General features: G+C 42.5%; 1 protein-coding gene across 10 annotated transcripts in view; it reads right to left on the bottom strand.

Moving 5' to 3' along the window:
* The window catches only part of LIN7A (lin-7 homolog A, crumbs cell polarity complex component), an 86,099-nt gene that overhangs the window by 21,509 nt on the left and 37,570 nt on the right, over positions 1 to 27,020 (bottom strand). For 6 of the 10 annotated variants that reach the window (XM_073327641.1, XM_073327644.1, XM_073327646.1 and 3 more), the window contains 2 exons: positions 4,519 to 4,590; positions 1,985 to 2,194 (listed from right to left, as the gene is read on the bottom strand). In XM_073327641.1, the coding sequence (XP_073183742.1) occupies positions 1,985 to 2,194; positions 4,519 to 4,590 (282 nt within the window). Of the gene's footprint in view, positions 1 to 352; positions 461 to 1,984; positions 2,195 to 4,368; positions 4,444 to 4,518; positions 4,591 to 27,020 lie in introns of those variants that run through there. The other 4 variants (XR_012156730.1, XM_073327643.1, XM_073327642.1 and 1 more) reach the window with 3 other exon arrangements.

The following is a 27,020-nucleotide window of genomic DNA, read 5'->3' as shown; positions in this document are numbered from 1 at the left end:
GTGGCTATGTGACATACATGATGTGACTGAAACACTATCATTGGCAGATAACTCTGAAACTATAGAAAATGATGGTGATTTTGAAGGTGGATAGTCTTCAGAATCCTGTAGGTTGAGGATGGATTCTCCTTAACAAAATAAGTCAATGCAGTTATTTCATTATTACCATACTGTTCATTTAGTATTATTCCATTGCATTCACTGACACTCAGTACCACTTCAAAGGTGAAATTGTAAAAGGAAGATATGCCTATTTATTTTTTTATCACAACTGCATCTAAAATGATTGTACCGTAGAGTAACAACTATATTTTTTTTGCTCAAACATAAGAATTCAAGAATAGCCCAGAAGAAAGACAGGCAGTCCTTAAGAAAGAAGTATGAAATAAAAAAGTTTACCAACCTGAAGATCCTGCATGTTCAGACATGTTCCTTTCATCATCTTCAATGCAGCTTCCGCCTGACAAGGAAGACTTCTCATGATGTTGTTTCATTTGGGCAACCAGGCCTTGCATTTCTTTGTTGCACTGTTTGCATTTTGCATGCATGCTTGTCTTACCCACAGGTAGAGGAACTTCATTAAAATATTCCCAGACTGGGTCTCTTTTATGGCCTGCTGCCATTATAGGTTTTCCCTTCTAGTGAGAGAATGGTATGATAGATCTCAAATCAATGAAGTCTACGCTCAGAAAGACCTCAAGACTTCTGGAATATGCTGCTCAAACAGTTTCAGTTTTGTTTCTATTGTCGGTCCCTCTCTTCTCACATTTATCTCCAGACTTCTTCTCCTTGTCCAGATCTATTCTGCTGCCAACAATCTTCTATTCATTGAACTTTTTGAAACTTTGCACTTTTAGAGAGAGGTAAGGGATTGACTCTATGTACACAAATTTGCAGAGGGGCAATAGGGTTGAGGTCTGTTATTTCTCACCTCTATATATTTATGTATTTAAAAACATTTTTGCTGTTAACAAGCATGTTACCTATGGAGACACAAATCCAGAGTTCGAGAACTTCAAAACTAAACATCTCTGATGGTATCTTCTAGACTGAGCACTGAGACCCATTGGGTAGATAGAAAGACTAACTTAAATAATAGATACAGAAGACCCTGGGACCCCATAAGATGGGGTCCCTAGTCCATGAACTATTGGGACTCATTTACAAAACTTTTGTTAAACATTACATGAATATATTGTCTCCTACTACAGAATTAGAATTTATAATCCCTATTCCATGATGAGACATTATAGCGCAAAGATATATCTTAATTAAAACTATCTCTAGATAGGATTTTTTTCCTCAAAAAGCATTTTATCAAAAAATCCGATTTAAATAAAATCCGACTTTTTTAAAATATATTTTTTAAAACACATTGATTTTTTTTTATCCACTCTGGTATTTACTGATATTAGCTTATTTTAGTGACAAAAATAACACACAGAACAACACAAATAAAAGAGAATGAGCTGGATTTTATTCTTCATTGTGAATCATCAACAAAATTGTTTATTTAGTTCCTTTTTAATTATAGTTGTACAAAGCCACTGAAGCCCACAAGACTGCACAAATGACACAGAGGGCCTAATCTGGCCTGTAGGACTGTTACTGGCTATGAAATACAAGAAGAAAAAAGCTCAGTTTGACTCTCCAATTGACGCACTGGCAATGACTGAAGATATCTTTTTAACTTGTAAATTGCATATATTTTATGCAGAAATCAAGACAATAAACAATGGAAATCCATAAGGACATTTTTAGAGTCACTTTTCAGAGCTGAGCCACACTGGAAGATGAAGCTCTAACAACCAATATTGTAACAAAGATGTAGTGGCACAAAGTTGTTTAGTTCACCACAAATGTACTATCTCTGGTCTCTTACTGCAGATCTAATCTTCTTTATGGTGTGCCAGCATTTTAAACCTTCATTTGGAAAAATAAAAACTCACATGAAAAAGGAAATCATTCTAAACTTTTCACTTACCACTCCGTTAACAGAAAGCAGCTGGTCTCCTCGCTTGAGTCCTCCATGTCTTTCTGCCACCCCTCCAGGAATGATACGAGAAATATATATAGGAGAGTTTTGTTCCTTTCCTCCCATCACGTTAAAGCCAAGACCTTCATCAGTCTTTGGCAGCTCCACCACTCGAGGGTGTGAATGGCCTTCACTTGCTGCAAAAGCAGCAACTGTTGCCTGGAAGAAAAGACAGTTATTTGGTCATGTAATGAGATCACTGTTAAGCCCTGTTGTTTGTTTTGCAGAAAGAATTCGTTCACATGAAAATATTTTGAAATGCTATCAAAGATTTGAAAGCACTTTACAAACGTTAAGTCTCAAATCACTCCTTTGAAATAGCTGGGGAAACAGGCACTAAGAGAAGTTAAGTGACTTGCCCAATGTCACCCAGAAATAGATCCTAAAAGGCCGGATTGCTAGTCATCTGTTCTAACTCTGTAACACATTACTTCTCTTTTTAAAGTTGCTTTGTCACTCACTTCTTTCCTTACTGCTGTGCAACACACCGATATAACCTTTTGCTGTACTTCTAATTTATGTAACTTGGATAAAGTTAATTGTTCCCTCCCCCCCCCAATTTGTATGGGACTGATTATTTGGTTTATTCTTTGCCCCAAAAAAATCCTGAAGAAGGATATTTTCAACTATTTTATTAAATAGCCTCAATAAAATCCTCCTCTTGAAAGAAGCGCTGATAGATGAATAACTTTTATGACAGGGGCATGAGCTTTTATATTGTAACTGCACTTTATATAAATAGGTCTTGAAAAGTAATGCTACATAATCTTCAGATTATGAAAATATAAAATGAATTAAAACTAAATGACTATTCTCACTATAGAAAAATTACAAATATGTAAGGTATTGTAAATCTTGTATGAAGAAAAGAAAACATTTTCTTTATTCAGTCTTCCACTAGCAATTGTCTCTTTTTTTAATTGTAGACCCTGGTAAAGCATTAAGTAAACATTAAAAAATAATTATTTTTACTTTTCAACATATCCTCAGATTTAAAATTACTGCAGTAATTCTACGTTATGTTAATGCTTGTTCAGCATTCTAATAATGTTTATGCTTTAATTGAAGCTAGTAGATAATGTGAATATAATGGATCATTCTCAGTTATATGTACTTGCTCATGCAAACCTTGTCATCATGCGTACATTTAAATGTCAGACATGAATGCACTAGGAAAATGCAATGCAGACAGCCCAGAAATAACCAGGAAGTATTGCGATATTCAAACATTGCTCTGTAACCCTGCTGTTCTATATGAATAAGAAATGAGAATGGCAAACACTATTCAGAATTTTTCACCCTTTATTATACCATGTATCAATCATTTTTGTGTTTGCCTACGGTGTAAAAAAAAATCATAATCTAACATAATTTTCTACATTCAGTAGTAGAACCTTTACAAATCTACATTGTTCATTTGAAGTTTCAAGAAAAAGGTTAACTTGTAAGAAAAAGCCGAACTCAATATAACAAAAATAAAATAAAAAATCAAATGTAGGAAAATATGTTGCTTACTGTACGGTAGGCTAATTATTTTAAACGTACTGGTTACCATAGGGAACATTTTTCTGAGATACTGCTGAGATCCTGTAGGTGTCTTTTATACATATTTCTGATTTGTCTGTTTTTACTATTGTCGGGGGGGGGTGTTTGCTTCTTTTCCCCTAGTGTAGATTTACAAGGGTGTAATCACACTAAAGCTAGTGAAATTTTGCCATTGACTTCCCTGGGGGAAGGATTAGGTCTTAATGAATTATTTTCCTGAAAAAATACCATGGCTTTCCTAGAATACACTTACTGCACGATATGTACATAACCTGTTTACCAAGTGGTAGGTAATCTTCTTTTACCATTTGGTGCACAGGGAGTTAATTCCATGATGAAGCCCTGTTGGAAGCAATTATTTTTGTTCATGCACTGAAAACACAAAGCATATTACATATTGGGAACAATATGGATTCTTCCATTGATACAGGGGAATTCACACATCGTTACCACTCACTTTTATCAGACTTACATACTTGGGCCCTGTTTTTCAGAAGTGATGGGCACCCACAGCTCCCATTGACTTCAATTGGAGTCTTCTGTGCTCAGCACCTCTGAAAATCCTACATGCATTGATTGGAGGCTAGACCACCTGCTACTTGGGATGAGCCCTATAGGAGAATTTGTCATGAAAATATTGATATTCCAGGTTTAATTCTACAGAATGAACCAGTAGATTTGCTTTTGCAAACTGATTTTTCAATAAACCACCAAATCCCATGATATCATTCTCTTTTCTTAAGCTACAGAAGCAGCACAAAGGTTAAATTTGCCATTAGGATTGTTACCTGGGAAGTAGCACTGGTTCTAGACTCTGGGCTGCCACTGATGTCTAAATTTTCTTACAGAGCACACACGAATACCTGAAACACACACGCACACAGTCAATTACTAGGTCACTTTGGTAACAGGTACTTCAATAGTTGCACAGGTCTTACCTTTGCAGTGGCCCTGGCACGGAATTCTGGGCAGCCATTAACAGTTATGGTTTCATGCATATATTGATATACCTAAAATGTTCATGGAAACAAAGAGGAATTAATTATAGGAACAAAACCTTAATTTATTTTACCCTATCCAGGATACTCTTTCCATCATAAGATGGCTTCATTGATGTTCCATTAATACAATTAGAGAATCCTGTGTTTGTTGCCCTAGCTGTACATTTAGTTTTCTTGAAGACAATCTTTGCAATCCTCCCTCTAAGCCTCCCAAAACTGCTCTCTCCCCATCTATGGGTCCACAATTTTATAGAGCCAATCCCTATTCCATCAGTGGCCACCTTCTGGCCATGTCTGCCTTGGACTGTGTCCATTGTCTCTGACAGAAACTTGTTGAGTTTCTGTGACCTCTGAACCCCCTCAAGAATTGGGAAGTCAGGAGGCGGAAGTAAAAACAAACAAACAAAAAAACCCCAATCCACTTTCCTCGTAGGGTCTGTGGAGGGAAGTCCAAATTAAATCTCAGGGAATTTAATTGTACAATGTGGGCATCGTCGCTCAGTGCTACAGTTGTCTAAGTTGGGGTGGTGTTGAATTTAATCTTCGCTGTAACCTACTGGCATTAATCTGTCATGACAAATGGTGGGGAATAAGGGATGGCAATCTGGGCAGTAGGTTAGGAATGGTTAACATTGGGGATGGCCCTTTATGGATTGGGATCCTATGTTGCCACAGAAGTTGTATAAGGTGAAGAATCCCAATAGCTGTAACTTTCTGCACAATGTTCTCTTCCTTGCTCCCCTTTCTCTTGCCCCAACCCTCCCTTTTCATCCTTCCCACTTAAATCTTCTCTCTTAAAGAATACGGAGATGGCATCTTCTCTCATGGCGTTATCCTGGGTCCCTCGGAATGGGTGCAGAGTGGAGGTGATGGAGTTCTGATACCCTGCCCTGGTGATGAACACCCTTTTTATTTTATTTTTTTTAAAAAACTAGATAGTCGGTGAGTGGCTGTTGGGAGCTGTAGATAAGCAGAGGCAGTAAAGGCTCAGGCAGCAACAGAAGAAACAGAGCCTGGGTGCCAGTTGCACTACCCCCTTCCCTCATCCCCCCTGGTAGCTCAAACCACATGCACAACTCATCAGTGTGGGTTAGAGAGGATAGTCTGTTCTACCTAGGTAGCTGCCATCTTTAGGCAACAGATGTTGGGATTCACAGGCAGCCTGGCAGGACAGAACACTGCTAGGAAAAAATTGAATTTGAAAAAAAAATTTGAATTGTGGAACATCCCACATAATGCTTAACATCTGAAAGGTATGGTTAGAATCCCTGTGCTGGAAATGGCTCAACTTGATTATCATACACACTGTAAGGAGAGTGATCACTTTAGATAAGCTATTACCATCAGGAGAGTGGGGAGGGGGGAGAGAAAACCTTTTGTAGTGGTAAACACCCATTTTTTCATGGTTTGTATGTATAAGAACATCTTCTGTATTTTCCACAGTATGCATCTGATGAAGTGAGCTGTAGCTCACGAAAGCTTATGCTCAAATAAATTGGTTAGTCTCTAAGGTGCCACAAGTACTCCTTTTCTTTTTTTGATAACCTTCTGTGTAATGTCTACAAGAAAATATTCATTAACCACATGTAACTCCTCCGTTAGCTGTTCTCTTACAAAGCCAGAGGTTTTGCCAGTTCTTGTAATTTGTCTTGAGCAAGAGTAATAAAATTCAAAAGGAGTGTCTTATTTCTGTGGAAACTTGGACAGACAATTAGTATCTCTTGTGGCTTGCCTGTTCTGAAAAAATCAGTTGGCCCCCTAAGTATTTCCAGCTGTACTGGGAAAGATCTACAGAATGCTCTTTCTGTATCTGATATACAATTCAGTATTTTTCTATAGCATTGTTTATACAGTTTCATATTGCACAGATTAATTTGTATGTATAAATGTGGAATAAATTTTACATTTGCAGTTACACTGTACCACACAGGTAGCATGTGCAGATGTGGTGGGAGAGAGAGGAAGAAGGATGCAATGGCTAAGTTTTGGGATGGAGCAGGATTCTTTTTGTTTGTTTGTTTGTTTGTTTATTTTTTTAATATGAGAGTTGAAGCTGCCCCAATGAAGAGGGGAGAATGCAATGTGCAGGTAGGTGGATATCAAGGGAATGGCAAAACAAGGGAAGGGGCTATCCAATAGATAACTGAAATTGTTTATAGAATCCAAATGTGGTAGGCACTTTCCTACAGAGTGGAGAACTCTTTGATTATCACCAGCATAGAAATCATACTAGGGCTAAATTCTGAACAGTAGTGTCTAATGACAGATTAAGGGAACAGGATGAAACCTTTTGCCCATCTCTTGTTAGGGTGACATTCTGACCCTGTTGAAAAGTATAAATGTACATTGACTTCAGTAGGGCCAAGATATCACCCTAAAACTTAAAAATAAATAAATAACAAACAATAACAGAGTACTGAGATCACTGACTCAGTAATCATTTTGAAACTTCCTTTTTTGTTTACATTGGGTGGAACAGGGGTTAAAACTACATAATTAGCATTGCTTTAGGTAGCTCAGTTTAGTGCTTCTAAATATTAAGCTGTAGGAATACAGTAGAACCTTAGAGTTACAAACACGTCGGGAATGGGGGTTGTTCGTAACTCTGAAATGTTCATAACTCTGAACAAAACATTATGGTTGTTCTTTCAAAAGTTTATAACTGAACATTGACTCAATATAGCTTTGAAACTTTATTATGGAAAAGAAAAATGCTGCTTCCCCCCCCCTTTTAAAGTAGTTTCCGTTGAACACAGTACTGTACTGTATTTGCTTTTTTGTCTCTGCTGCTGCCTGTTCCAGTTCCAAATGAGGCATGTGGTTGACTGGTCAGTTCATAACTCTGAGGTTCTACTGTATAGGATTTACCATATCAGATCAGATTACTACCCCGCTTCAGGCATCCAGCGTCCAGTGTGTACTGTTGCTTCAAAACCAATAATGCACTGAGCCAATTACACAATGCTGTATGTTCTTCATACTCTCATATCTGTTTTATCTAGAAGCATGAGATCTGATTACCCTTACTATCATTGCTTGCACAACTACAAATGTTGCAGACCACAAATTAACAATATTTGGCTGACTTAAAGATCTATGATGACAGTGAATTGTGTTGAGAATTAACCACAGCATTCTATCAAGCTAAATCCTGAGAAGTTATTTGCAACATTGATTATGTAGCTTGGAGAAGCCAAGGGGTGGTGGGTATTCTTATCAACGTGTATATGGCAGGTTGAGGCAGAGGTACATAGGAAACTTAAGTGAATGCTGATGAGAGAACGAGGCTTTTAGAATGCATTGAGTCAATGTAATGTTTGTCTGTCTGTCTGTCTTTCTGCAATCAGACATGCAAAAGCAAGAACTTCAAATCTTTCCATTCAATGAAAATTTTTTTAAATTAGCAAATTTAAGATGGTGTTCTCTAAAGAATTGTCAGTATCACCATGGTGACCATAACATCTCTAATATAGTTCTATTCGGACAGGAATTTCTCTTGTAATTTAAAACCCTTTCACTACAAGCAGTTGATGCTATTACCCTTGAATATCAGCTTGATGAAACAAGCAAATCCAGTTACCCTACGTGATTGTCACATAATGCTTAATATAATTTGAGATTAAGAGAGATAAAATATACATCTAAATTACTTTCACATTATTAAGTTAAACAAAACAATAAAAGGATTAACTATACCTGTTCCAACAAGCCCTTGAGGCTTTTAGTATGTTACAGATTACTTGTTGTAACATCATATACAAAGCATATAGAGCTCCATAAATAACTATCAAATGTCTGTAGCCACAATATCTCTTTTATCTAAATTATCTCAGTATCACCTCAGACATTTAGATTGTATTATGCACAGAGAAATGGACATAAGCAATCCATTCTGTTGCCTATCCTATGTGTACAGATACACTAAAAATGTTCTTTGTTCTCAAGGTAAAGAAGATCATTTTTATTCTCAGAAGGGAACATGGCTTTTTTTTTTTCCAACACACATTATATGTCAAGGACCAGAAATAGTTTTAAAAATCTTATTGCCAATTCCAACATGAGCAATACATCCAATGAAAGATTTCTTAACAAACTGCAATTCTCATAAATATAACAGAATTTTTTAGAAGACTCACCAAAGATTTACTCAGCTAAAACGTCACTCATGGCAAATCAAAGATGATGACAAAGGTACAGTACCATAATTACAAGTGTCTGAATTAATCTTTAGGGATATTTTTTAAAGAGGTCTTTGAAAATGATGTCCTATGGTGCCCATGAAACACCAATCATCTCGAAAGACCATATGGGATCCAGTTTAATGTGCCATGTCTTTTTTCTCATTTCAGTGGAAAAGCAAACAGACTATAATTGCTTTCATTTTAATCTTTTTTTCTCCAACAAAAATAATGTGAATATACAAACCAAGAAGAAGTCAAATGTTCAATTTAATTTAAAGATGTTTGCCAATCTAACTATCCATATAAAAAGAAAAATCCCTATGTTTTCCAAATAATATTGCAGGGTTATAGCCAAGAGGTTTTCCTTGCCACCAAAGTGAACTTTAAACTATAATAAAGTATCATCAATAAGATGAGGCACTGAGACATGAGGAAGTAGCATGAACATTACTAGATTGCAAAGTACTTGTGTGTATGGTTGGTGCAATGGTGGCCTGTTCCTTAAAGGGCCTGGGGCCTGGTCAGTTTTCAGACCTACTGGAAAGGGAGTGAGTGATTTTAAAAGCCAGCAAGTGGCTCATTTGAGGGGGAAGGGCAGGGAGACACTGCAGGAAGGGGCAGGGTCCTTCAGGAGCCCCTGTAGAAGGAAGGCAGGCTCCATGTGGTAAGTCCTGGGACTTGCGGCTGGCTAGTAAGCCCCAGCTGACAGTCTCCGTTTTCCTTTTAGGAGTTTGTGGACATTCAGACAATAAATGGAGCCCAAAGCCAAGGCCTACAGACTAATTTGGTATGGCTGATAATTCCTCAGGCTGATGATGAAGCAAGTATCTTATAGCTAGTTTTTAAAAGTTTAAAGTGCCTAAAATTCTTGATGGATACTGGTAAATAAATAACTACTGAAGACCAGGATGTGTAAGAGCTTCACTGACTGGTACTGTCCACTGTAGTAGACGCACTACACGGAAACCTTCATTTTAACATGAAGGAAAGTAAAAATGGTTACTCTTTAACATTCATTGTGCTGTCTGTTTCAAGAAAAGCTTCTAAAGCCAGGTATTTACTGTGCAATATTTAGTTCTTAATCTAAAATACTGAAAATGAATGTCACTGAAGCTGCAGAGGCTGTTTTGGAGGCACAGGGTTGGAAGGTTGGTTGGAAGGGCACTAGAGAATACAATTGTAGTAGCAACTGAGAGGATGGGAAAAGACCACAAAAGAAACTGGGGAAGCCATCCCCACAAGCAATTAATAAAGATGGAGCTGCAGGTGAACAACAAAGAGCTGCAATTGTAGGTTAAATGGTGACATTTCACCTTTTCTTTGGGGAAAAAAAAAGATTTCTAGGAAGAATGTCAACTCCCACATGTGAACGTTCATGAAGCAAAAATGTGATGTATGTAGGTATTTATTTTTTATTCATGCAACTCTAATTTGCGGTATGGAGCCGGAAATACCCAGCTTTGTGTTCCACTTTCATATGCCACACACAGTACAACACTCTTATCGAGAAGCACTCCAGATAGCATGAATATAGTATTCAGCCACCATTTATGTAGCTTGTACAGTTAGGAGCCTTAGCTATAATAAACTAGGTAGGAGCTTTAGCTATAATAAGCTAAAGCTGCTCCCTCACAGTACTTGGCAGAAACCCTGAGGGAGGGAAGTCCTAGCAACGCATGCTGTTCTTTGCGGTGAATCCCCATTGTGGCGCAAGAGCTTTAGCTGTCACAAAGAGGTGTACATTATAATAATAAGTACCTAGATCTTACATAGTGCTTTGGATCAGTAGCTCTCATAGCATTTTACAAAGGAGGTCAGGATCATTATCCCCTGTTTTCAGACAGGGAAACCAAGGCACAGTCAGTAGATGTGACTTTCCCAAGATCCTCAGCAGGCCAATGGCAGAGCCAGGAATAGAACATAGGTGGCCCCAGTCTCAGTCCAGTGCTCTGTCCACTAGCCTCACAGCCTTCTGTTACATCCCATTCTTTCCTCCTCTGGCCTACAAGCACTAGAGGATAGCTTGGTGACAGAAGCTACTGCACAAAACGGTGTAATGTGGACTGAGAATGCAGACTGGCCTACTGAAGTCCTGGTGAAGCTGTGGGAAGACCCTTAGGAAGTGTAATGCAGTCAAAGCTCTGTTGCATGAGGGACACGATCAGAACCATTCTGTAATAGCCTGTGTGGCAGTGTGTTTACTGCTTGAGTCCTAGAAGTTACAATTTAAATAGAGACTTCGCTCAGTTAACCCCTTTAAAAGGCTGGTGTTTCTTCCAGTGGTGAAATGTTACCGATATGGGTTCCACCCTATTCATAGCAATAACAGCACATTCAGAGGACTTTAGATTGCTTCAGTCTGAAAAATGAAGGCCAAAGAAAAAAAAAAAAGGCAAGAAACAGAAACAAAATTTTGGAGGGGAGAAAAAAAGATGCATTTATAGAATTAGAGGACAAACTAGGACAAATTATAAAGAAATTGAGAGTGGCAAACTACAGGCCCAGATGAAGTTCTTAAGGATTCTAAAGAAAGCAGCAAGCTATTTAAAATACATCTGTAAATATAAGAGTACTTGAGGACTACTAATGGATGGTCACTTATTTCTATAGTATCCAAATCATGTTAGGTGCTTTATAAACAGAAACACAAGATCCTTGCTCCATGGAGATCACAAACTAAAGAGAAACATAAATGAAGGATGGAGGATAGAATGCAACAAAAGCAAAGTGACTGAGCAGTGAGGTTTAGCACCTGTTTCATTGCTGCCAGGACTTGGTTTAGGTTTTACTAGACTTTGACTTTAATGCTTCAGTGAGGGGAAGTCCAGGGAGTTTTAGAACTTTTGAAAAAAAGTGTGTTTTAATGAGAGCTAGACATGCTAGACAGTGCTGGGGAAGAGTTTCAGATGCAGAGAGCACCAGGAGTTGAATGGGAGGAGGACAGAAATGAGGCAGTTAGTTGTGGAGTGTTCACACATTCCTTCATGCCACAAAAACAGATGATGGCAGGCCAGTAGGCAGGAGCTGAGCTGTACAGCACTATTTCTGTAGACTTTTCTCTCTAGCATCCAAAAGAACATAAGAATGGCCATACTGGGTCAGACCAAAAGTCTATCCAGCCCAGTATCCTGTCTACTGACACTGGCCAATGCCAGGTGCCCCGGAGGGAGTGAACTTAAAAGGTGATGATTAAGTGAGCTCTCTCCTGCAAACAGAGGCTAGGGACACCATTCCTTACCCATCCTGGCTAATAGCCCTTAATGGACTTAACCTCCATGAATTTATCCTGTTCTCTTTTAAACCCTTTTGTAGTCCTAGCCTTCACAACCTCCTCAGGCAAGGAGTTCTACAGGTTGACTGTGCACTGCGTGAAGAAGAACTTCCTTTTATTTGTTTTAAACCTGTTACCCATTAATTTCATTTGGTGGCCCCTAGTTCTTATACTATGGGAACAAGTAAATATCTTTTCCTTATTTACTTTCTCCACACCACTCATGATTTTATATACCTATATCATATCCCCCCTTAGTCTCCTCTTTTCCAAGCTGAAAATTCTTAGCCTCTTTAATCTCCCCTCATATGGGACCCGTTTCAAACCCCTAATCATTTTAGTTGCCCCTTTCTGAACCTTTTCTAATGCCAGTATATCTTTCTTGAGATGAGGGGACCACATCTATACGCAATATTCAAGATGTGGGCACACCATGGATTTATATAAGGGCCGTAAGATATTCTCCGTCTTATTTGCTATCCCTTTTTTAATGATTCCTAACATCCCGTTTGCTTTTTTGACTGCCACTGCACACTGCGTGGACATCTTCAGAGAACTATCCACGATGACTCCAAGATCTTTCTCCTGATTAGTTGTAGCTAAATTAGCCCCAATCATATTGTATGTATAGTTGGGGTTATTTTTTCCAATGTGCATTACTTTACATTTATCCACATTAAATTTCATTTGCCATTTTGTTGCTCAATCACTTAGTTTTGTGAGATCTTTTTGAACTTCTTCACAGTCTGCTTTGTCCATATATGCTATAGACACACTTTGAGTTGTCTCCACAGCTTAAACTCTTTTATAGTGTTTTTTAATAGATTAGGTAGTTCTCAAGACCAACAATATTTGTGTAACACACAATTCAGTTTTTACCTCTCTGGATTGAGGTGAATGAAAAACATATCCCCAAGAATGGAACAGATAGGCCCTCAAGATTAATATGGTGTATACATGTCACTGCTCATATCCTGTGAAAATAATCTTTTCTACAGAGCTACACCAAAACGAACATTAAAACTCAACAGCAAAATAGAGTATATATTTAACAACACTAACAGGTGATCTGAGAAAGAAGGTGATCTTGACTGTTGAAATATTGGTCCCAATAAAATTAAATTGATTCGAACAGGATTCATAATATGGACTTTCCTCCTTGTTTGCAATTAAATGACATTCCTGTGGCAACTACAGCAATTGCTTGGACGGAAGAAGAGTAGTCATGTATTTTTACCTGACTAGTATAAGTGTTTTTTTCCCTTTTTGGGAAAAAAGTTAATGGCAACATCTCCTCCTCTTGCTCATCATTTTATCTCCTTGCGCTCTCTCTCTACCTGTCCCACTTCTACTCTAGTCTTTTTTTTCTACCATCTGTTCTTTAACCTCTCCACTTTCATATGCTTCCGTGCTGCTTAGTTCCCTATTTCTTTTGCTCCTATGTATGTGCTATTTGGCTATATGATCCTCTAACCCCTGGACATAACTACCCTGAAGACTCCAGTCTCTGGGTTGACTCTTGCTTCTCTCCTCCAGCTACTATGTGGCACCAGGCTCTTATGAAGGTAGCTAAGCTGCACTCCCTCCCCTTCCCCCATTATTGTTTTTTAGGCCTCTAGTCACCTCTTCATAATAAAGAGCCTTGCACGTCTCTAGGGGCAATTAGAAACAAAGACAGTAGATGCCATGTAACCAGATAGCTCTCTGTGGAAAACCAACAAGTGTTCCAAGGACTGTCATTGGTGGACCATGGACCACAGTATGGGTGCTGCTGAGTTAAGACAGTACATTTTTTTTCTTTTATCTACTCTTACAAGTCTCCTGCTTGGGGACATGTTTTATGTTACAGGTTATCTGACTGTCCTTGTGCCAGGCTTCTCTTCCCCAGGAACGTTTAGCCTATGAACACTCTCTTTTAATTTCTACTTTCAAGTAAGAAAAACAGGAATAGGTTATTGATTACAATTATTTCTGCACTTACACAAGAGTGCCAGTAAATGAGAATATGCAAAAGTAACAGCATCTGTTAAAGAAATGATTCAAGACACAAAAAAAGGTCCTTTACAGAAGTCACCAACTCAATGAGCATAAAAGGTTATCTCTGCCAATTATAAATATTTATGTAGATATTTTAGATCATATGGAAAAATTAAGGACTCCATGCCAAAACCAAATCAGAGACTAATCTATAAAGTTAGCAAGTCACAGATAAGTTATTTTTATTTAAAGAAAAAGGAAGGTAGGAAAAGGACAGTTACTTGTTCCGTAACTGGTATTCTTGAGATGTTGCTCATGTCTATTTCACAGTAGGTGTGCATGCACACCACATGCACCGGTGCTGGAAGTTTTTCCCTTAGGTACCTGTAGGGGGAGCACTGCTGCGACCCCAGGAGTGGAGCCTCTATAGCGCGCTATAAGGGGAGCCATGTGCTCTCCCCACCCTCGGTTCCTTCTTGCTGGACCAACTCTGTCAGAGGGGAAGGAGGGCGGGATGTGGAATAGATAAGAGCAACACATCTCGAAGAACACCAGTTACTGAACAGGTAACTGTCCTTTCTTCTTCAAGTGCTTGCTCATGTGCATTCCACAGTAGGTGATTCCAAGCTATGTCTGATGGAGGTGGGTAGGAGTTCACAGAAGCACAGCTCTGCCGAAACCAGTGTCATCCCTAGCATGGGAGACAATCACATAGTGTGAGGTGAACCTGAGCCCTTGTCGAGTGCGCCCTCATGATAGGTGGTGAGGGAACCCCTGCTAGGTCGTAGCATGTGTAGATGCACTATGTAATCCACCGGGAAAGCCTCTGGGTGGAGATCGGTTGACTCTTCATGTGGTTGGCTGAAGCAACAAATTGTTGTGAAGACCTGTGGAATGGCTTAGTCCGATCCAGATAAAAAGCCAGTGCCCTACGCACATCGAGTGTATGGAGGCGGCGTTCCTCATTAGAGGCATGAGGTTTGGGGCAGAGGACAGGCAGGAAGATGTCCTGGCTCATGTGGAAGGTGGAGACCACTTTAGGGAGGAATGCAAGGTGTGGGCAGAGCTGAACCTTGTCCTTGTGAAAGATCGCGGCGGGGGAGGGGGGTCACAAGTCAGGGCCCTGCGTTCCGAAACCTGCCAGGCTGACATGATAGCCACAAGGAAGGATGCCTTCCGTGATAGGTGAGACCAGGAGCATGTGGCCAGGGGCTCGAACGGGGGCCCCGTGAGGCGGGATAACACCAAGTTTAGATCCCACTGAGGAACGGGGGAATCTAGCATATGGAAAGAACTGGTCTAGCCCCTTGAGGAAACACCCGGTCATGGCATGGAAGAAAACCGAGCAGCCCTGGACCGGAAGATGGAATGCAGATGTAGCCACCAGGTGCACCCTGATGGAGGAGGGTACCAGACCCTGAGTTCTAAGGTGAAGGAGGTACTCAAAGATAAGTTGGAGTGGGGCAGACCCTGGGGAAGTACTCCACTCACCCGCCCAACTGGAGACCCTGGACCACTTCGCCAGGTAGGCTCGGAACGTGGATGGCTTCCTACTTTCTAGGAGGACACGCCTGACCCTTTCTGAACACCTTCTCTCCTCCGCATCTAGCCACTGAGCAGCCATGCTGTCAAATGGAGGGTGGCCAGGTTGGGGTGGAGGAGATGTCCCTGGTCCTGGGAGAGTAGGTCCAGGCGGAGCAGCAACGGCTGCAGAGGGGCCACCAGCAAGCCCAGGTGGGTCCCGTACCAATGCTGCTGGGACCAAGCTGGGGCGATGAGGAGGACGCGTGCCTTGTCCATTTTCACTTTCTCCAGGACCTTGCCGAAGAGGGGGAATGGGGGAAAGGCGTAGAGGAGTTGACCTGACCATGACAGGAGGAACGCATCTGAGATGGTGTTCCTCCCCACTCCCCCGTGGAACAGAACCAGTGGCAACGCTGGTTCTGTCAGGTTGCAAACAGGTCTACTTGAGGAGTGCCCCACGCTCGGAAGAGCTGGTGAGTGACCTCCAAGTGGAGAGACCACTCATGTTGGGAGGAGAAAACCCTGCTCAAGTGATCGGCCTGTGTGTTGTTGACACCTGGCAGGTGGAAAGCCTTCAGGGAGATGTCATGGGCTATACAAAACTCCCAGAGCCTGAGGGCTTCCTGGCAGAGGGCCAAGGACCTCGCCCTGCCTTGCCTGTTGATGTAAAACATTGCGGGCGGTGTTGTCCGTGAGTACTCTGACCACCTTGCCACGCAGTTGTGGGCTGAAAGCCACACAGGCTAAGCGTATTGCCCTGAGCTCCCTGACATTTATGTGAAGGGACAACTCCGAGGCCGACCACATCCGTTGGGTCTGTGAGTTCCTTATGTGAGCCCCCCCAGCCCAAGTCTGACACATCGGACACTAGGTCTAGCAACGGGGTTGGATCCCGGAAGTGAATCCCCTGGAGCATATTGATCAGGCAGGACCACCATTGTAGTGAGGCGATCACCGGCGCCGGTACCGTGAGGACTTTGTCCAGCCTGTCCCGGGCCTGGGAGAACTCTGAGGCCAGCCAGAGTTGAAGGGGTCTCATCCGAAGTCTGCCGTGGCGGACCACGTACGTGCACACTGCCATGTGGACCAGGAGCTGGAGGCATGCCCTGGCCATGACCGAGGCTATGAGCCCCTTAAGGGCTGGAACTTGCCCAGGGGAAAGGAGGCTGTGGGCTTGGAGGCATCTAGGAGAGCACCTATGAATTCTGTGCGCTGCATCGGAACCAATGTTGACTTGGCCTCGTTTACTAGGAGGCCTACATTGGCACATGTAGCCAAGAGCAGCTCCACATGGTCCTGTACCTGAGACCGCGAGCTGCCCTTGAGAAGCAAATCGTTGAGGTAGGGAAATATCCGGACCCCTCGGTGTCTGAGGTAGGCCGCCACAACCACTATACACTTTGTGAATACCCTGGGCACGGTGGACAGGCCAAATGGGAGGACCATAAACTGGTAGTGGTCCTGTCCCACCAAGAAACAAAGGAAGCGTCTGTGCCCCTCGAATATATGGATATGGAAGTATGCGTCCTGAAGGTCCAGGGCCGCATACCAATCGCCAGGTTCCAGAGAGGGTATGATACATGCCAGAGAGACCATGCCGAACCGGCATTTGGCCATGAACTGATTGAGGTCTCGCATAAAGGATAAAGAAGTAACAGGAGTAAAACCCTTTTCCCTGGAACTCCCTTGGAAGTTTTGCCACAGCTTCCAAGTTGAGGAGCCAACGCACTTCCTGCTCTAGCAGAGGTACATGTGATGGGTCCCCCATGCTGTCCCAGGGAGGGGGGTAGGAGGGTGGGGGTGAGACAAACTGTAGCATGTAGCCCTGGGAAATGGTGTTGAGGACCCAACGGTCCAATGTTATTCGGGACCATTCCGCAAGGAATGTGCACAAGCGGTTGCTGAAGGCAAACTTTATTGGTAGGAGAGTCCTCTCGGGAGGCACCCGGGTACCCTCCTGCAACCAGTCAAAAACACCTCTTGCCCTGCTGCTTGCCCCTTGAGGGCCCAGGCTGTGGGGCAGAGAGAGACTGCTTCTGAGGTCGCCTCTTCTGGGTCTTGGACCTCTTATAGGCTGGCTCATATCTTGGCTGGGGAGCCGGGGTGGGAGCCTGCAGCTTAGACTTGTCCTTGGCAGGCGGGACATAAAGCCCAAAGGTTTGCAGGGTAGTACGTGAGTCCTTCATGCCATGAAGTTTCATGTCTGTTTGTTCCGTGAACAGGTCCTTGCCATTGAAGGGAAGATTCTGCATCACAGACTGTGCCTCCATGGAGAGCCCAGACAGCAGTAGCCCTGACGCCCTCCGCATGGACACCGCCAAGGCCATGGACTGAGCAGCTGTGTCAGCTGCATCCGATGCTGCCTGCAGAGCAGCCTTTGCTGCAGCGGCACCCTCCTCCACAAGCGGCTTAAATTCCTTCCTTTCATGCTCCAGAAGGGACGGTTCGAATTTGGGCAGTGACCCCCACAAGTTAAATTCATACCGGCTGAGAAGGACTTGGTGGTTGGCCACCAGGAGCTGGAAACTGGACGACGAATAAAGCTTCCTACCGAACGAGTCCAGCCTTCTAGAGTCCTTACTCTTGGGTGTGGGTCCTGGTTGACCCTTTCTCTCCCTATGATTTACAGACTCCACCACTAGGGAGTTGGGGGCCGGGTGGGTATAGAGATACTCATGCCCTTTTGTGGGCACAAAATATTTGCACTCTGCCTTCTTTGATATTGGCGCAAGGGAGGCTGGCATTTGCCAGAGGGCATTGGAAATGTTAGCCACCCCTTCTTGCACTGATTGGGTACCGGTACCGAAGAGGAGAGGACATTGAAGAGCGAGTCTGAGGGTCCCTCCATCTCCTCAGCTTGGAGTTTGAGGCTCTACGCTACTTGCTTCAGTAGCTCCTGGTGAGCCCTGAAGTCCTCCTGCGGTGTGGAGGGGGGGTGGGGCTGCAACCTTGTCATCTGGCACGGGGGAGGAGGCAGGTACGGAGCGTTGCACGTTGGCCAGCGCCGTGGGATACACCCCTTGGTCGGACTCCACATGCGGTGCTGAGGGAGGGGGGTGGGATAACTCAGTGGTTTGAGCATTGGCCTGCTAAACCTAGGGTTGTGAGTTCAATCCTTGAGGGGGCCATTTAGGGATCTGGGGCAAAAATTGGGGATTGGCCCTGCTTTGAGCAGGGGGTTGGACTAGATGACCTCCTGAGGTCCCTTCCAACCCTGATATTCTATGATTTTATGATTCTATGACCAGCCAATCTATCCCTTGGAGGCCTGGATAGTGAGGTGGAGGGAGCCTCCGACGCCCCTGCTACTGAACAAGCCCCTGGCTGGGCATGCACGGAGGCCGGGGTGGGGGGCAGGGAGTCCACTGGCACCCCTGGCCCTGCCATGGGGGCCCTTGCCACTGACCGTGCTGCAGCACCGGCGGCACCAGCTGGTCGGGTTGGCTGGGCTGGGACATAAGGGTCCACTTGTGGGTCAAGGTTGTGGTTACCAATGACCTATCGATACCATGGGAGCGGTACTATCGATGGTGCAGAGAACGACATCTGCCATGGGACCGAGACTCCGATGTTGAGGAATGGTGCTGCCTCAACTACTACTTCTTGAGATGCTGCGACGCCTAGATCTGTGACGACGTGGAGCTGGCGATCCCCACTGGGAGTCATGGGCACGGTACCTCGAAGAGAGAGAGCTGGCGCGCGAACGGCGACGGCACCCACGTCGGGAGCGGCTACGGTAGCTCTGACAAGAAGGGGAGCGCCTACGATGCCTGTGCCTGTCCCGTTGATACTCTCTGTTCGGCGTGGAGGGGTGCCTGGAACTCCGATCTGACAGCACCTGACCAGACAACCTAGTGGGTGATGAAAGCGGAGGCCGGAGACAGTGCCCTGACAGGATGCTGAGCAGCGAGAGGGCCCGAGAGCAGTTCCCTGACTGGGATCTGGGTTGGGTCGGGGTTGACTGCCTAGAGCCCAGTGGTGGCTTGCCTCTAGAGTGGGGCCCAGATGCTGGTGGTGCCCCGGGGACCTGCAGAGTCATAATGTTTCGGGCCGCTTGCAGGGCTTCTGGCGTCAAAGGCATCCGGACATTCTGAGAGGCCTGAGTCAATGCAACTGGACTGCTCCGCTCGACAAGAGTCGGAGCTCTGGGGTGGGGGGCGGAACTGGGGCTGCCCGACACGGGTATAGCCTCTCCCGTTGCTTTCTCTCGATGCCGCTGAGAAAACCGGGCCTTTCTCTGTTTCTTAGACAGGGAGCGGTGCCGGCCACTGGAAGATGCCGGGGGATCACTGCGCACCGAAGACGAGGTGCCCAGTGCCGAATCCACTCGGCGCACTGGGGTTGGGACCAGTACCAACTCCATGAAAAGGGCCTGAAGTCTAATGTCTCTTTCCTTTTTGGTTCTAGGTTTGAAGGACCTGCAGATCTTACAGCGATCACTAATGTGGGATTGCCCCAAGCAGCGGAGACAGTCAGCGTGCGGGTCACTTCTGGGCATCAAACGCCTGCAAGAGTCGCATGATTTAAACCCTGGGGCATGGGGCATGCCCCGGCCCGAACACTAACTAACTGAACTGAAACGTGTTGAACTAACTGACACAGGTACCACTAACAACGAACGACGAGTTCTGGGACGAGCTGCAGTGAAGCGAAGCTGGAGCAAGTAGTTCCGACGCACCCTCACTGGCAGCAAGAAGGAACTGAGGGTGGGGGGATTACGTGGCTCCCCTTGTAGTGCGCTATAGAGGTGCCACTCCAGGGGTCGCAGCAGCACTCCCCCTACGGGTACTGCTAAGGGAAAAACTTCCGCACCGGTGCATGTGGTTAGCACGCACACCTACTGTGGAATACCACATGAGCAAGCACTCGAAGAACTTATATGATGCCAAATGCAACTGTGGTTGTATAAATGTGGATTGAGGCAAGGGTGGATCCAGAGTTCTGTAGCTTTCTCCATACCCACTGATGCGATGTTTCCCTCCTCGCTGTTCCTTCATCCCGCCCTCGGATTAGTCTAGCCTGGCACTTCCACCCTGCTAGTTAGGTAATGGTGTACTAGGTCAATGCGAGTAAACAGACTCGCCATAGATGGGCTACCTGTTGTGTCCCCCACTCCCACCACATGCAATTTCACATACTTCTGTTTTTCTTGTGTGCTAATTTTAGATGATCTCATGAGGTAAATAGGCTCAGGAGAGCTAAGTACTGGATAATAAAAGCATGATAATATATTTTCTACCTCAGTTACAAATTATAATTAAGATACTGTAACACATCAGTTGAACACCTACGGTCCATAAACCAGTAGTATGGAGAGTTGTAGGTCATGGGTTCTGGCTCTTCCTCTTCTTCCTTTACAGCTGCCAAATAGAGTTAAAGTACAGCTATACAGATGTTATTTTCCAAATTGCTTTCCCATAGTGATAGTTACCATAGGGATGTTTTGCGGTCAAGAACTGGGATGGGGGATATTTTGCATGACTCAGAATAGGAGAGGGAGTATTGCATGGGGCAGTCTCTCTAAATGGTGGTTCCCACTGTGGAAGACTTTAAGAACCTCTGCTGCTAACAAATCTGTGCCCATCTAAAAACATCATGGCTGTCGCTATGTTGCATATCCTATCCTCTTGGAACTTCGCTCCTTTTCCACAAGCACAATTCCCTATCATATGAGTAAATGGAGGACTGGTGTTAGGATTGCATGGCATGCAATGCGTGGGCAAATAATTCTGGATAGAACCAGAATTAGGCACTGAGATTTTGTGAGTGTCTGTATACATACAATACATGCACAGATGTACATACATTGTATAAGATCAAAAGTATTTTCAATTTTGCAGTCTGAAGCACCCTGACAAAAGACCTCTTTTTAAAACGGACAAAACAAACACACACCTGTGAGCACAGTGAAATGAAAACTGCTGAAAAATGAAATCCCTGCGGGGAGACATTTGTGACATTATGAGTTTACAAGAAATAAAAAAAAAAATCTATATTACAGACGTTGTTTCCTGTAGCTACTGAACTTTGACAATTTACAGAAAAGCTGTATTTTTTATATTAGCTGGCACTGTAAGAATTAGCTATTTGTATGAGATCAAATAAATATAAGGTGGTCATTTAGGCTGCAAGCATTTTGAACATTTTGGTATGGTAATCTTTCATTAGTCTGTAAGTAGTTTTGTGTTTGCATCAGGAAATCTGTTAGCAGCTACCCTCAGAGACAAACATCTGCATCATTATCACAGCTGTCAGAACAATCCCCTACAGTGCAGCTACAGTGTGTCATTTTGCCTTATGCAGCACAGAGGATAACTTATTAAAAAGCCCAAACCTGCAAATGAACTAGATCTCATTTAACTTCCTGAGGCGATATGACAGTTTTAATTACAGAATGTATGAAAGAAATATATGAAAATGTAAAAGCTAACATTTGGAATATGAGGCTATTTTTTTAAAACATTTCTTTCAGGGGGGAAAAAAAGAAACTAGGTCAGTTTTACCAAAGTGAAAAATGCTCTGACTCTTGACACCTTATTAAACTATCCTTAGGCAGTGAAAAAAATCTGCTATGGGGTTGAAATATCCTCCAAAATAATTGAAGTTTAACCAATGTAAGGGGAAAAGTTTTAATTTAAGATACCACACTTTCTATAGGATCCAGTTAGAGCCTAAAAATTTGTTTTGCTCCAAAAGATCTTTTTATCTTGTTGTTTTCTGTTGCTTTTTAAAAAATACTTGATAGATACTTAGATACCACGCTGACGGGGCCATATAAATACTTAGCTTAGTCTTTGAGTTATCAGATGACCTCTCCCATTAATTTTTATCAATACTATCGGTTGCTACATTTCAGCTTTCATTTCAATCACCCGTTAGCTGCTAGTGCCCTTTTCCATCTGCCTTCACATCTCTTACTGTAGTTACATATGCTTTGTAAAACTGGCAGCTGTAATAAACAGATAGAATTGGTTGGATTAGCATCTTGCTCTAGTTTTGGGACTAGGTTTTCTGTATGCTGGGAAGGACGGGGACAAGGAGAGTCTTACCCCCTCTTTCTGGGCTTTTGTGCAAGGGCTGGATGCAGTCTTGGTCCTTGAATTTCTGCCATGTGAGGACTCTGACTGTCCTGTGCTGAAAGTCACAGTGAATGACCCCCAGGGCATAGGATGAAGTGGGGCCATGGTCTCACTCCCTTCTGTGTTGGCCACGAGAACATAACAGATGCACGTAGCATGCATGCTGTCATGTATTCCACAGTGTGTGCTCTGATATGTATTGGATGAGTCAGACAGAATGCTCTTGGTACTGATGGTAGGGCAGGGCATCTCTGCATGCCCTCCCTTCCCTCCTGCAATGTGATTTCCTACTGAAAAAGCCAGATTAGTCAACTGAACTTAATTTACATTCTAATAAGATTAATAGAAATTAGACACTGAAAATACCTATTAGGTCATTTGGCATATTTCCCTGTTCCCAAGACAGACTTCCAGGAAGCACTGAGAACTCCCCATTCCATTTGAAATAAAGGGGAAGTGTTGCTGTTCAGCACCTCGATAGAAAAGGCTCAAGATGTCTCAAGTTTGGGCACCCAAAATCAGTGGCCTTTTTTGAAAATACTGGCCTCGGTGTATCTTTAGCGGCTTTTACGACAATTTATAGTAGCTGGAAATGAGGAAGGGAGCAACCAGCTCCCAGAAGACCGCTTATAATCCACAGACAATAATTTAGTAACCCCATCTCTCAACTCCTTGCCTATTCCGGTTTGGAGAAGTATCTGAGCCTTCAATAACCCACACTCCCTTCACTTTATCGGTGAGTCTGTATGGGCTGCAGATCACAGCAGCTCTACACCAAACATAAAAAGCTTTCTCAGTGCCTCGCCAAAAATCAGCAGCTGGCTAAAGCTGAGCACATCATCCCTTTATCTGAGTGCATTCCCAAGTGTTTGTTCTACCTGGCTGGAATGGAAGTGAGAGAGAGAGAGAATGAGACTATTTGTTTCTATTTTTAGACACTTAGGAAGCAAACAGATAACATGGGGTTCCTAGAAGTAGACTTAGAATTAGGCAAGCTTTTTCCCCCTCCGACGGAGTAACCCAGAAGTATAGATTGAAAGACACTTCTCAAGAATTTCCTAAAAGACTTTGGTGGGTGGGAGTAGGGAACCGTTGGGAGCTGTAACAAGGCAGGAATGCAAGTCTGTAGTAAAACTGCACTGGTCCACTCCAGTGGACTGCCAGAATAAATATTTTTCTCATCAGTTCACCTGGCTGCAGATTTCTCCGATAATGAAGAAGCAGGCTTGAGATGAACTGCAGTAAAGGTTATTGTTATCCTCCAGAGTTTTATATAATCAAATATGATACTGTGACACTAAACAAAAATGATAATGTAGGGAAATCAAATAGGTTGCTGATTTGCGTATCCAATGTTGTATTAGAACAATCTTCCATGAAATAAGTAACTGCAGCAAGCTCTGTACAGAATTAGCTAAATCAAATTAGGACAGTTTATTAGAATTCTAACAATTATGCAGCAGTAACCTAGCTAAACATTGACATGAGAGAAATACAGCATTATTTTACTATTGGGTGTTTGCAGGCTTTTTGTGAATATTGATTTTTTTTTCTGGGGCACAGCTAAGCAAGCCAAGCACAAATGCAAGTAGTTATATAGCCAGCAGCCATCCTCAACAATTGATCTTTAATCAGTACTTCTCATTGGTTTCAATCAGAACTCTCCATTGAAGCCAAAGGGGAGTACTCAGTAAAGATCAATGGTATGATATGGCCCCAGATTCTAGAGTATTACATCTGTGATATCAAAGTATTTAGCTCTAAGCTGCTTTTTAAAAAGTGACAACAGCAGCTGTTTTAAATCTCCTCTAGTGAAGTCATGGGGATCTTGTAATTGCACAGAGGCTTAATAATGTCTCCTCTCAGATACTGTTTGTTCTGCCTGGTATATTCATATATAATTGCCATTAATGAGGGCCATCTGCCTAGTGACAAGGTAATCATTCCAAAAGTTCATTCAGGCAATACAGTGTTTTCAGGAAACAAAGTAAGGATACTTCACCTATGTTTGTAAGATGGTGACATGAAAGTACTCTTTCCTTCACAGCAGGACATTATGTGTCATTTGGTGTAATTCTGGGTTAAAGTTCCTGATAACTACAGGAAATGGAATGCATCTAACAAGGTGAACTTATACAGGAAACACAATCTCTGCTTATTTAAACCCCAAGTTATTCCAGTTTCTGAACTTTCTAAATACCTTATACATTATGTGGGAATGGGGAAAGAGGCAGGTTGTTTAGTGAGATTTGACCAGTCATTCCCTGTCCTAATTTCTAAACATGCCCCTGACAAATACTCAAAATTCCTCATCACAGACATAACCTTTTTAACCAAAGACAGGAGGATAAAACTCACAGTAGAGCCTCGTAACACTAATCCTTAATCATTCAGAAGTCACTGCTAAACAAAATTAAATAATGCCCTTTCCCCGGAGGGACAAATACGATGTCTTGGTAGAATTATTAGTTTTTTATCACTTATTTCTGTATAGTATTTCATTGAAAATCTTAACACCAAACATCTCATGTCTACAAAGTATCATGCCCCCCACAGAACTATATACATTAATTACTATATACAGACAACTCTGAGTTTCACCCTTTGTAGCTCTTATCATTATGAGATACAACCATAAAAGGCTAGAGAGGTTAAAAGGGGCAAAATTCTGCTCTCGCTAGAGGCCTGATCCTGAACCCATGGAAGTCCAGGGGGTTGTTATCATAGACTCCAATGGAAACAGGATCATACCTTTTTACATCGGTGCAACTTCACAGATATCAGGAGAACTGTACGAGTTTAACTGAGAATATGGCCAGGATCTGACTCAATATTTCAAAACCAAATGTTGAAATTGCAGATTTAACATCAAATAAAAGCAAATTTAACACAAAGGTGCAAATGTAGCTCTAGTGTAAGCGCGACAAAAAATCTCACTGAACTTGGCCCAAAGTCAAGCTTTAAACTGTTTCCAAGATCTGTTAGTTTGGAATGAAAACTACATTACCAGTTTTAAACTATCACATTTGCCCTCTCTTTACCTGTTAAACATATGAATTGAAATTACAGTATGAACTGCCAAGAACACAACTTCACAAAGAATTTTGCAAGCATAGAGATTTCTTTAAGAGACTTAAAACCTTGTTTATACAAGATTTAAAAGTCAATTATGTTCTGGGGGACAAGGTGGGTGAGCTAATATCTTTTATTGGACCAATTTATTCTGGTGAGAGAGACAAGCTTCTGCACTTACAAAGAGCTCTTCTTCAGTAAGAGCTCTGTGTAAGCTCGAAGCTTGTCTCTCACCAGCAAAAGTTGGTCCAATAATAGATATTACCTCACCTCATCTTGTCTCTCTGATATCCTGGGACCAACACGGTTACAACAACACTGCATATGATTATGTTCTGCACAGCTGCATACTATATCTGGGACAATTCCATATTCAGTGCTGTAAGACTGTTCCTGCTAAATTAACAAGAATGTGTTCTGAGACTATTTTTAATCTACAGTTTTACTTGGTATATTTTATATAACCTGTAATTTAAATGATAAATTTTGTTTGCCTTATTCAGATGGGTAGCCTCCTTGGCCACCAGCTGACGTATTAAAGGGCCAATTCTTCCACTTTTACTCATGTTGAGTAGTGTAGTCCCTTAATTTCAAAGGGTAAAAAGAGCAGAACTGGACCTTAAATTTGGGGTTTCATACTGAAGTTAAAGGACAGTTCTATCCTGAAAATTCTATCATCTTCATCCATGGATCTTCTCCCTGTGTGTATTCAAAGTCACATTTTAGTGGCTTTATTTGAATACATTTGTACACACGTTGGCTCTGTAGGGTTACATAGAGAGAACAGGATTCTATTTCTGCTCATCCACCAGCTACAAAAATAACTAAAATTTTGCCTTTAGTGATTGGGGGACAAAAAAGCAGTTACACCGGTGCAATGGAGAGCAGAATTTGAACACTGGGGTTGCCCAGCTGTTAGACTGTAGAATCTGGCCTGCAGAATCCTTTTTTTTTTTTAAAGGTGGGGTGAGCAATTCAGCAGGCAGAAAGTGTGCAACTGAACTTTCAGAATCTAGGACTGGCGGTGAGAGAGAAATAATATTGTCCTTGTAAACTGAGCAAAAGTTGATCTTGGAACCCTTCAAACACAGAAAAACCTGGGACAGTCTGATGATTTCTGGAACCACACTTTAAATTTCTAAATAAAGATCTTTCTTATAAGAAAGTTAAGGTGGAGGAAGTGTGAGTTGAGTCTAACAAACACCCCAAAAACATTGCACTGAGTATAGCTTTTTAAAAAGAAATCCCAAATATTAGAATGATAAACCCTGAATGCTAGAACTAAGGTGAATAGTTGAAGGAATCTAGCCAGATCCCTGCTGTCAGGCAATTCTT

This window comes from Lepidochelys kempii, chromosome 1, assembly GCF_965140265.1.
Source record: "Lepidochelys kempii isolate rLepKem1 chromosome 1, rLepKem1.hap2, whole genome shotgun sequence".
Classification (NCBI taxonomy): domain Eukaryota; kingdom Metazoa; phylum Chordata; order Testudines; family Cheloniidae; genus Lepidochelys; species Lepidochelys kempii.
The sequence above is the reverse complement of the archived record's forward strand: the minus strand, read 5'-3'. Positions and strand labels throughout refer to the sequence as shown.